Raw genomic sequence first — 12,089 nt, forward strand, 5'->3', positions numbered from 1 at the left:
AATTCGCGCACTTAATTCAATGCTCTAAACGCATATGCAAATCGCTGGAAGCTATATAAGGAATTATATAAACTTATTATTCAAATACTAAAAACGCATCCATATTTCGTGCACAGAATAGACAAATAACATTGCAAGAACTGTTTGTTGATAGGAATGATTTGGAGCAATTTAAAGCTATTTTTACGCCAATTTTCATCCCGTTGTAGACTAGTGCGGTTGCGAAACAGCAAAGCTTTAGTGTAAACGGGCCTTTCAAAGCTTTCCGATTACTGCTTACGTTATTAAAATTTTGTCCCGTTTTAGGTGAACCAAACATTCACTATCGTTGTTGTGAACATCAACGAAGCCCCAATAAACATCTCCATCACGTCACTAAATGGACAACAAGCATTTCCCGATAACGCCCCGACAGTTTCCGAAAACTCTCCGAACGGAACAGTCGTCGGAACGCTATTCTCGCTGGACCACGACGCCGTACAAAAACTGAGCTTTCAAATCACAAACAACAAATTCACACTCGACCCAACCCCCGTGTGCCATAATCAGACTAATATCCCTGGGGTGGGGACGATTTGCTCGACAAAACTCCGCGTGAGGGGTGGGCTGGATTATGAACAGAGTGCCCGTGAAGACGTCATTGTCCGGGTCATGGATGATCACGGGCTCAGCCTCTCTCAGCGGTTCACCGTGCAAGTACTGGATGCTAATGATAAGCCCCAAAATGTGTCCATGTCAGGAGGGAGTGTCGGTCACGTGGACGAGAACATGAATGACGCGCTTGTCGGCGTGTTATCTGCAGTAGACCAGGATTCCTCCCAGACTCACAGGTGAGACGTGTCATGTGACTAATCATTTGCATAGTCAGCGGACAATGTCATGTGACCAGATGATTAGAGACAAGATTTCCACTTTATTATTTTAAAAGTTGTTCTTTGTTTTCTTTCACGGTCATCGTTTTATAAGGAAATTTGCATACCATATTTGGAAGATCGCCCTTTCTTGCTCTTTTTTTGTCGCTCAACGACGTCTAAGTTTTAAGCAAACTTGCCTTTCTCCTTTATGATAAACATTTTGAGTAGCCGCCAGAAAGCCTTGTTTCCTTTTTTTTTTAGCACATGATATACGAGCATTCGAACATTTGTCTTTTTTTAGCAGACGATTTTTCGAGTGAAACTATTTGATTGTGTAAACAGTTGGATTATCTTGGGGAACAATTCAAGTAACGGCTTATTAATTTTTAAAGCTTCCCTTAAATTCAATGGATCATTTGCTTCCTCTTCTGTTTATTTTTATAACATATTTTCAAGTTTTAAAACTATGCTGACGGACTTGATGTAGATAAACAAACCGGAGACGTGCGACCATGGTTTCTTCGCCGCTCCTTTCTGCCACTCAGTTTTACATGTCGAATGGTCCGGAAGCTCACTGGATTCTTTTCCATATTATATTCATATCTTATCCATTGCTTGAAAAACTACAATTTTCTACAAAGATGCCCCATGAAGCACGCATTCGGTAAAAATACTCCTCTCATCCGTTGCCTTTGCTATCGTGACTGTGCCAAAGCTGTTACTTCATGCCTACTTATGAAACTACCATCAAACATTTTCAGCTGTGTGTACTCAATTAATATACATGTTATGTACACCCTGACAATAATGATTATTTTGTTGTAGTTTCCGTATGGTCGATAACGATGGGTGGAGTTTTGTGATCAAGGGTAACAAGGTGTTCACCTCACAAGCCGCTAATCTGAACTATGAGAAGCGTCAGACGTACACGATAGTGGTAAGAGCGGTGGACGATGGACAGCCGAGTATGTATGTGGATGGGAGATTTACTATTAAGGTGAGTGTTTCCCTCCCGCCCGCCCGCCCACCCACCCTCCCTCCTTTCTTCTGTCCACTTTTCCTTCCATCCATCCTTCCTTCCTTCCTTCCTTCCTTCCTTCCTTCCTTCCTTCCTTCCTTCCTTCCTTCCTTCCTTCCTTCCTTCCTTCCTTCCTTCCTTCCTTCCTTCCTTCCTTCCTTCCTTCCTTCCTTCCTTCCTTCCTTCCTTCCTTCCTTCCTTCCTTCCTTCCTTCCTTCCTTCCTTCCTTCCTTCCTTCCTTCCTTCCTTATATTATTATGCTTAATTTGAATAGGTACGCGATGTCAATGAAATGCCAACCGACATACAGCTTTCCAACAACTCCGTCCTCGAGAACTCCCCCGCCTGGACCCCCGTAGGGGGCATTATTGTCATCGACCCAGACAACCAAGGCCCTAGGGGAGCCTGGCAAAATTCGGCCTGTTTAGTCCTTAACCATCTCGCTGCTCCATTTGCCGTCTCCAACAATACGCTCGTGTCAACAGGAGATCTCAATCACGAGGCCACGCCTACCATTGACGCCATCTTACGTTGCTATGACGACGGCACTCCGCGTCTTTATTTAGAAAAGACTATTACAATTTTCGTCAAAGACGTCAACGAAGCCCCATCTGGCATCCATTTGGCTGGAGCTACGGTCGCTGAGAATTCCGGGCCGGTCGTTGTAGGCAGGTTTCACACGATTGATCCGGATAACGAGGGTCCGTGGGCGCAGAACCAGACATTCAGCTACACCGTCATAAAACAGAGTGGCACAGGGAGCCCATTCTCCACGGAGGGAGATTTCCTGAAGACTGTTCGAAGTCTAGATTATGAGACTCGGAACTCTTGGAGCGTGACTGTCACGTCAACAGACAACAAAGGTAACACAGCGTCTCATAACGGTCACGAAATCCATCGTAGTAGCGTGACTGTCACGTCAACAGACAACAAAGGTAACACAGCGTCTCATAACGGTCACGAAATCTATCGTAGTAGCGTGACTGTCACATCAACAGACAACAAAGGTAACATAACGTCTCATAACGGTCACGAAATCTATCGTGGTAGCATACCTGGTTACAAACGAACCTCGACAGCTCTGAAGGTTAAGAGAAATCTGTTCAAGCTAGCGGGGATTCAAGCTCTCCGAGTTCGAGAGTTAAAATGACTAAAAATTGGTACAATTTTTTTGTATTGGTATTTGTTCGAGTTCGCAAGATTTAAGTTGTATAAAAGTTTTAAGATAAGAAAGATAAGAGTGCTCAGCGAACATTTCAACGTTGTCTATTATACAAATATTGTTATTGTTCTCGATAATGATTGTTATTATTATGATAATGATGATGATAATGATGACGGACCCACATCTCCCCCTCCCCAACAGGTCTCAATGTCACAAACAGCTTTGTGATCACCGTGCAAGACCGAAACGATGCGCCTACAAAGATATCGGCCAGCGGTCCGCTAAACATAGCAGAGCATAGCCCGTCCGGCACGTACATCGGCACTTTAATCACCGCTGACCAGGATGTACGGCAGTCGCACAGCTACAACATTGAACACGTGACCGCATATGGATTTGGCGGCAAAAGGTGAGATCGTTGGCGTTTTCAAGTAAAAAAAAAACGCTACCGAGTTAAAAAACCTCTTTAAGCGTTCATTCTCGTCCGAAATTTTTGATCAGTATATTAATTGAGAGCAAGTAAAGCCGGTTTCAAGCCAGTTTTGAAGCAAGTGCAGATACTATGCAGCTATTTTGTGTTTTGTCAGGCGACATGGCGTCTACTGTGTTTTTATGCCTGTCTTTGATATCGAGTCATTTTAATTTTATCCAGAAATAGTCCGAATGGACGGATCTTTAGCTTGCCACCCAAAAGGTCATGTGATCTCTTAGCGCAAGTCCCATATAGTCCTTACAAATAAATGAGCTGCGACCGGGCTAGCGTGATGCCAACTATGCGGATCACGCATGCGGCCTTTCTAAAACTCTGTCGGATAGCCAAACTATCCTTGCGAGTAGCATGCTCTAGATCCCACATGGATCTAAGCTGTGGTTTAAAGCACTTCGTTCGAGTCGAAGTCGCCCTGCAGTCTTTTGCCAATGAAGTTTAACTGAGGCAAACCGGCTATGCCATGCTGACAAGTCCTAATAAGGACGAAACAGCTGTCCATGGTTGCCGAACTGCACGGGTAATACACTGTGCTAGCGTCCCGTCTTGGCCAGACTGATGCCAATGTGTGTATGCTAGTGTGCTTTTAAAGTCCACACTTACAAATAAGGCATATTAGGCGGCTTACATTAACAACCCCGTAAAAATTATGCTTGATCTAAATACAAACATATACCAAACTTTTATTTGTTTTCTCATAGTAATAGCAGTAGCCTTCTCGGGCTCTTCGCCATTGAATCGCCGTCAGGCAAATTGTCCCTGTCCGGACCACTTCTAGACTACGAGCAGTACGCCAACTACACACTGACCGTCCGGTCCACGGACAATGGACTTCCGCCCCTATCCACCCTGGGACAGTTTTTCGTGAACGTGATTGACGTCAACGAAAACCCTGTCAACATCACTCTTAGCAATGACGCGGTGAGTGTTCAAGCGGGGGAATGGGTCCAAGGGGCATTGCCAGGATTTACTAAGGGAAGTGGCCAGGGGCATTGCCAGGATTTACTAAGGGAAGTGGCCAGGGGCATTGCCAGGATTTACTAAGGGGAGTGGCCAGGGGCATAGCCAGGATTTACTAAGGGGAGTGGCCAGAGGCGTAGCCAGGATTTACTAAGGGAAGTGGCCAGGGGCATTGCCAGGATTTACTAAGGGAAGTGGCCAGGGGCATAGCCAGGATTTACTAAGGGAAGTGGCCAGGGGCATAGCCAGGATTTACTAAGGGAAGTGGCCAGGGGCATAGCCAGGATTTACTAAGGGAAGTGGCCAGGGGCATAGCCAGGATTTACTAAGGGAAGTGGCCAGGGGCATAGCCAGGATTTACTAAGGGGAGTGGCCAGGGGCATAGCCAGGATTTACTAAGGGGAGTGGCCAGAGGCGTAGCCAGGATTTACTAAGGTAGTTGCCCTTGATTATCCAAGGGGGGTGGCCAGGGTCGTTGTCAGAATGCCTGTCTGTCTGCTTGTTTTCTGTAGTGGTATAAGTGAGCATGTTGCTCTTGCAGGTATTTGAAAATGTTCCGATAGGAACGCCAGTCGGACAGCTGACGGTCCACGATCCGGATAACGCCAACCTTCCCTGGCAGCTGTTCACCTGTGTCGTCACTAACGCTGAGAGCGTCCCATTTACGGTAAGTGACCAACAGCATTACACAGGGCCGTAGCAGGGAGTGGAGGACTTGGGCATGCCCCCCCCCACCCCCTCCTTAAAAAAAATTCTTAATGTTACTGTATTGTACCCCCCAATCTTACATGACCTGCTACGGTTCTGTTACACGTGATCAATCATATCGCACGGTAAACAATTTGAGCACCACACGAATAATCACGAATAATCCCCTTTTCGGCGAGCCTGACTCAACACGTTCTTTATTCTATTCATTCCCTGAAAGATTAACAATAATCATCAACTCACCCCCTACCCTTCTCTTCCTACCCCCCCCCCCCCCCCCCGAAACATCCCTGCTCACTACTCTTTGTTTCTATTCCCTGGCAGATCACAAATCATCTTGATTTAATCGTCTCAAGGGAAATTGATTACGAGCAACAGAATATCTACGCTGTCGCGGTATGTTTACCTTATAATTCATGTTGATGAATGTGTCTTGGTAAGAGCTTTGCAATGGCTTTCCGGCCCGGACACAATGAATTTCAGTCAAATTCTAATATTCACTTATGACCCTTTGGTACATGTGGGAGACGTAAATTCAAAGGAAATGACCACAAACTGTCAATAAGCATAGTTTCCAATAAAATTTTGCATATTATTTTAACAAGGCATTGATAGCTTGAAGTTTTGTTTTTTGCTATATTTCCTGCGCGCGCTGGTATTATATCGCATGTGTGTCATTTTTGTTTTTTATCCTTAACTATGTTTTTTTCTTTGTAGGTAAACTGCAGCGAGCGTATATCACCTCCATTGTCAATCTCCTCGATTTTCGATATTGATGTCCTTAATGTCAACGAACCACCATACAATCTCTCAATTTCCGGGACCAAAATACCCGAAAATGGTAGTCCCGGGGATTTGGTCGGCGTGCTATCCGTACAAGACCCCGATACTCCGGTAGGTAATATACACAAGCAATGTGATTCCCTTATGACATCGGAGACTCAAATATCCGAGAACGGAGACTCGCCGATTTATGGTTGGTGTTTTAACAAAGGATGGTAACTTTTCGGCCTTTTCTAAAGAAGTATTAAATTATACATAACTTTTTTTTTCAGGATCTCTTGTTTGGTAACGTCACTTTAAGCATTCAGTCCCAGTCCCCACGCCCAGACATGTTCAAACTCGTCGGCCGGAGCCTGGTGACAACTGATGTCTTAGACTTCGAAAGTATACCATTGTACAGGTTGACAGTAGTCGCAGCAGATGAAGGAAACCCGCCGCTTCAAACCAACCTCAGTTTCGAAGTGCACGTTAGTATCCAAACCAAATGGCCTATCATACCGCCATCTTATGCTTTAACATAATAACGAGTCAGACAAAGTGTCCATATCTGTCGGCTTATTCAAGTGCGTAACTGAAGATATACTTTCAATGAAACGTCGCCTATAAAGTCAGTAAAGTATCAAACTTGTGAATGGATTTGGTAAAGTTGTCTCGCAAATAGACATCGCATACAAACAGACAGACGGACATTAACAAAGGAGCAGCGAACTCAGTTTCTTATTGAGACCTTCTGAATATGGTTATCCAAAGCTATGTTTTTGGATGGTTATGTTGTAATAACTTCCATCATTATTTCTTGACGAGCCATGTCAATACCCCCAGTTCCCCAACCCCGGCTATGACAACGACCCTGCTATTCATTATTTGTACTTGTCAAAAATATTTGGATGTTCTATCCTAAAAGATACCCTCCTGACTGTGTAGGTATTGGATAATAATGACCGGCCTCAAGGAATCCAGTTGTCTCCTAGCACTGTGCTGGAGAATGCCACTGCTGGTGCTGTGATTGGCTCCTTGCAAGCACGTGACCAGGATGCCAATCAGACCCACAGCTTCTCGGTTGTTGATCGCACAGGTATACCACTGGAATTTTAAGTTGCATATATATAGTCGGCTGCGGGTGATGTGCGAGTATTTTGTTAGACCTCCGCCGACTGGACGACATTCTCAACTATTGTTCCTTCATAATGACATGTACCTAGGATTTATCTTAACCGATTTTCATAACCACAGCAATCCCATAAAAAGATCATGTTTGTTTATTCTGCCAACAGATTTGTTCGAAGTCAGAGGTAGTAAACTCGTCCTTGTTTCGTCGGTTAATTACGAGGAGAATCCGACAATTAACGTCACCATCCGAGCAGCCGACGATGGGTCGCCGAGTCTGTCTAAGGAGGTACCTTAGCCATCACAGTTTTTCGATTATGTTTGTTTGTCTGTTTGTTGTTGATGTTTAAATCCATACCCTTCCCTACCCCCATAAAACTCCCTTTTGCTTTATTTTTTGCAAATCAAATGACTGCGTATTGTTCAACCCTTACATCATCTTGTCGTACAAAAGGCATAACTCTAACCTTCAAGAGAAATCGGAATAAAATGCAATGTATTATGGGAAGGGTGAGTATGCCTCCTTAAAAACTACAATGATGAGCAAAGACTCATCGAAGATCTCTCTTTTCAGGAAGTCTTAGCCGTGACTGTAATCGACTGCAATGACGCTCCCTCTGACGTCATCATTCGCCCCCAAAACATCGTGCTACCAGAGAACAGTAAAAGCGGAACTCCGCTGGCCAACGTGACCGTAGTCGATGACGATACCTTGCAGGAACACTACTGTACTTTGATAGATGGTCAGCGGTACTTTTACATAAAAAAGTTGTCGAGATCCGAGGCGGGAATATTTGTAGCAGCTTCCGAACTGGACTTTGAGACGATGAAACAGCCCATTACAGGTTAGATAATAGTATTTTCTTGTGTATTTAAAGCGACATTGCCACAAGTTTCACAATCAGGTCGAATACGCAATCTCCGATGATTTTTAAAGAAAAATGCGAAAATACATCAAAATTATAAAAGCGTTGTGTCTTTTGAAGGTTTCTTTTAAGGTGTGACTGATAAGTTAGAGTGGGTGGCCTGTTAAATACCGCGGATTTTAACACAGATTTTTTTGTCTCTTGTCGTTTGAGGTTTCCGTCGGCCCTCCGGAAGTAAACTGGTGAAAAGGCCGCTTTAATACCTCCGAGTCTTCGTTTCCTTATTTTTTTTCAGTAGTACAGGAAAAAAAAGAAGGCGAAAACATTTGCAAAATATAAGTTTTCTTCGAGATAACAACTGTCAGTCTCCTCCTTTCTTTGGAGAAATTACTGAGCCCTCCCCCCTCTTTCCCCGGGACGAAAATTCCCTACGGCCACGGAATACAACGCTGTCTGCCGCCTAATGAAGATATACTTTTCTCTTGTTTGACAGTCTTGTGCCGAATAAGGGCCTGTGTACAACCTGTAGTATTCTAAGAATGTCAATCACCCAATCCTTTGTTATTGTCTATCTATTGAAAATGCAGTGGTTTATTCGCAAGGAAACTTCAAAATAATAATCTACTAATGAACTGTGACATGTTATTGACGATATTTGATCGAACATATCTCAATTACTTGCTTGAATAAGCCGACGCAAATGGACAATAACAATAACAATAACAATAACAATAACAATAACAATAACAATAACAATAACAATAACAATAACAATAACAATAACAATAATAATAATAATAGATTTTTATAGCGCCACTTCTACTATGAATCCAGTGGCGCTTTACAATACAGCAAACAATTCAATAGAAAGAAAACTTAGTATAGGGGGGAAAATATGTACATATATTAATATAAAATGCTAGAAATGATAGGTTCTTTAAAACATGTTTAAAAGCACTTCTGAAAAAATGGATTCTTTGTGTTTTGCCATTGAGCGGGGGCACAAAATGGCGGCGTGATTGCTTGGCCTTATTTTAGTAATTTCTGGCCAACTCTTCTCGTTTTTAGTCACAGTGAAGTGTACCGACGACGGGAACCCGCAATACTCGAACCAGCGGTCTTTTAACGTGACGCTGTCGGACATAAACGAGGCGCCATATGATATTACCTTGACCGGGTCCCCTGTGGTGGAGGAGAACGTGGTAAAGGGATACGCGATTGGCAGTCTGTCATGCAAGGACCCGGATGTAGGCCAGAGTCACGTGTTTCAGGTGGTCGGCAAATACGACAATGTGTTTGAGGTATGTGAATCTAAGATGACATATAGACGGGCGGAAAGACCAGTGAACGTATTCATTAATAGACAGATTAGTAGACAGTCAAGCAGAGCACATATTAGTAGACAGTCAAGCAGAGCTAATGAATGTACGAATTGACAGAAGGACAGATAGATAATCAAGCAGACAGGCCAATTAGGCAAACGACTAAGCGTATAGGCTTACAGACAAACAATCAAACAGACAGACAAGTAACAGGAAAAAGATAGAGATAGGCGGATGGAGAGACGCATGGATGAGCAATTGGACATACAGATAGACAGGCAAAATTCAAATAGTAGACAGACCAATAACATACGGACTAATCTTTCACTTTTTTTTGTTCTCGGTCAAGGTTAACGGAACAAACCTCATCGTCAAAGATCCATCCTACCTTGACCATGAGGCCTTGCCTCCGCCCGCCACACTACACATCTCAATTCGGGCCACGGACAACGGCGACACGCCCCTCGACGTCACAAATGACGTCACTATCAACGTCACTGATGTCAACGAGGCGCCCTACGATATTCGCTTGGTCCCAAGTCACGTGACAGTGAAGGAGGATATAAGGACCGGGCAGTGCATTGCACAGGTCACGAGTACAAACCCCGAAGTTGAGCAGACGGTCTCCTACTCTCTCCTATCCTATCAGACCGAGTTTAGAATTAATGCGGTGTGCTTAAATAGCTCTTTAAGTTCCGGGAACGCGGCGTATTTAACAGTTAACGGACCGCTAAGCTACGACAAAATGGAGAGCCTTAATTACACGTATGACATCATGGTGGAAGCGATGGACAACGGGATTCCGCCACTCGCGTGGAACGATTCCGTGTTCGTGCGCGTGGAACGCGTCGACCCATGCGTGAACGAGACCGTATGTGACGGCAACGCGACGTGCGCGCGCGTGAAGGGGACATCCTTAACATGCACGTGCAATCCTGGTTACCTTGGCAACGGGCGCTGGTGTGATGAAATCAACGAGTGCATTCCAAACCCTTGCAGGCCGGGCGGCGAGTGTACAGACCTTGTCAATAACTACACATGCGCGTACTTCTGTGATGATGACCCCTGCGTTCCTGGCACCACAAAGTTCTGTTCAGACGAGGAGCGTGCGTGCTTCTGTAAGCTTGGTTTTGACGGGAGAAATTGTAGCCGTGAGATAAACGAGTGTGAGCCCTCACCGTGTGGACAGTACGCGCTGGACTGTAAGGACGGCATTGCGCGGTTTGAGTGCATCTGCCAGGAGGGATACACCGGTACTGTCTGCCAGAGGCAGATAAGCGACTGCGCTGAAACAGACTGTGACTATAACCAAGTCTGCGTCCGCCCTGATCTATATCAGAATGAGACGAATCCTACCAAGTGCGCTGAAAGGGAGGTTGAGATCCCCATGTACATCAACCGGACCGTTTATTCGCTGACTGACGTTAGCGATAAGTACTGGCAGTACCAGCTTCAGAGGTTCATAATGTCGCAGATGCTGGTCAATATGAGCGACATATCCGGTGATTTCGTGGATAACTCGCGGGTTTCGGCTACAGATCTGTACGTTTTGAGTTTTAGGGTAGTCAAGATGACGGGGGGCGTGGACGCGCGTGTCAGACGTGACGTGTGGACGACGAGTCGTGTGGATGCCCGTGACATGGATGAGGATCTCGCTAGACGTGGTTTGATGATTGAGGACACACGTGATACGAATGACATTGGCATGGACTCACTTGGTCTAAATGAAGATCGCGTGCGCTTGCGTGCGAAGCGTGACGTGGAAGAGGATCAACTTGTCAGTTATACCGGGGTGTGGTTTGTCGTGAAAGCGCAGGGTATCTTTGTTCCACCGAATGTCTTTTATCTAGAGCTAAGGAGTCTGTGCTTGAGAAACAGGCACTATATCGCGACAGACACATTTGAAGGAAAGGTTAGTCCCTCCGACAGTGCTGAATAACATATGCGCATGCGCGTGTTCTGGCGAAGACAAAATTAATCGTAGTGTTGAATCGTTAGAGTAAAGGTACGAATTTCTGACTCCGGTCGCTGTTTTGACTAACTGTTTAGCATTAAAACCATTCTGTACAAAGAGGACAGATTTGTTTGATAAATAAACGAGCCATAAAAAAAACTTATAGCCTTAGCTTTGCGCTAGTTTTCTTAGCATTTGCCAAAATATGACAGTTCGCCGGTAAAATTCCGCCATTCCGCCACGCTGGTTTAACCGCGAGGTACTGGAACTAGTCTTGCGTTTTTCAAAACTAGAAGTCCCTCCAGGCTTTAGCAATGGAGATTTTAACAAGGTTACCTTCGAAAGGATAAGTCTTTGTTTGTCTTTATTTAACACTTCTTTCATTTTAGTCTTCCTTTTTGTCAAGATAAGCTTTAAAGTCAAGATAAGCTAAGAAAGTCAAGATAAAGTAAACTATGTTTCAAAGACCCTTAAAGCTTATTAGACATCCTACCACAGGAAGCCCCTAAAGTAACCTAATTTGTTCTTAAATTTCTGTCAGATCTGCTCAGCCGTCCCCGGTATGATTGACACCTTACAAATCAAGCCCCTCCCACCGCGTCGTCAGCAGCAGGAAAAAGACAACAGAGCTGTCATTCATCCCTATATGTACTACGTGATTGGTGGACTTGGTGGGATTGTCCTACTGACTCTACTAGTGGGGCTTATACTGCACATGTGAGTGGTTACCCTGTGGTATTTAGTTTGTCTATGGTACATTGCTTTATTATACAGCTTCGATGTTGATTGGTACATCCCCGTATTTGGCCCACTAGAAACAACGCAACACTTTGTAATAAAAATGGTAAAACTAAAAAGACTTCAA

At 44.4% G+C, this 12,089-nt stretch overlaps 1 protein-coding gene across 6 annotated transcripts in view; it reads left to right on the top strand.

Annotated features, from left to right (window-relative positions):
* LOC5519930 (protocadherin Fat 4) overlaps positions 1-12,089 on the top strand; it is a 44,934-nt gene that overhangs the window by 28,693 nt on the left and 4,152 nt on the right. For all 6 annotated transcript variants that reach the window (XM_048727550.1, XM_048727553.1, XM_048727552.1 and 3 more), the window contains 15 exons: positions 307-830; positions 1,680-1,851; positions 2,147-2,735; positions 3,239-3,446; positions 4,226-4,445; positions 5,026-5,151; positions 5,517-5,588; positions 5,910-6,086; positions 6,248-6,442; positions 6,900-7,050; positions 7,250-7,371; positions 7,657-7,927; positions 9,017-9,249; positions 9,620-11,182; positions 11,766-11,941. In XM_048727550.1, the coding sequence (XP_048583507.1) occupies positions 307-830; positions 1,680-1,851; positions 2,147-2,735; positions 3,239-3,446; positions 4,226-4,445; positions 5,026-5,151; positions 5,517-5,588; positions 5,910-6,086; positions 6,248-6,442; positions 6,900-7,050; positions 7,250-7,371; positions 7,657-7,927; positions 9,017-9,249; positions 9,620-11,182; positions 11,766-11,941 (4,799 nt within the window). The remainder of the gene's footprint in view (positions 1-306; positions 831-1,679; positions 1,852-2,146; positions 2,736-3,238; positions 3,447-4,225; positions 4,446-5,025; positions 5,152-5,516; positions 5,589-5,909; positions 6,087-6,247; positions 6,443-6,899; positions 7,051-7,249; positions 7,372-7,656; positions 7,928-9,016; positions 9,250-9,619; positions 11,183-11,765; positions 11,942-12,089) is intronic.

This window comes from Nematostella vectensis, chromosome 5 (genome assembly GCF_932526225.1).
Source record: "Nematostella vectensis chromosome 5, jaNemVect1.1, whole genome shotgun sequence".
Lineage (NCBI taxonomy): Eukaryota > Metazoa > Cnidaria > Anthozoa > Actiniaria > Edwardsiidae > Nematostella > Nematostella vectensis.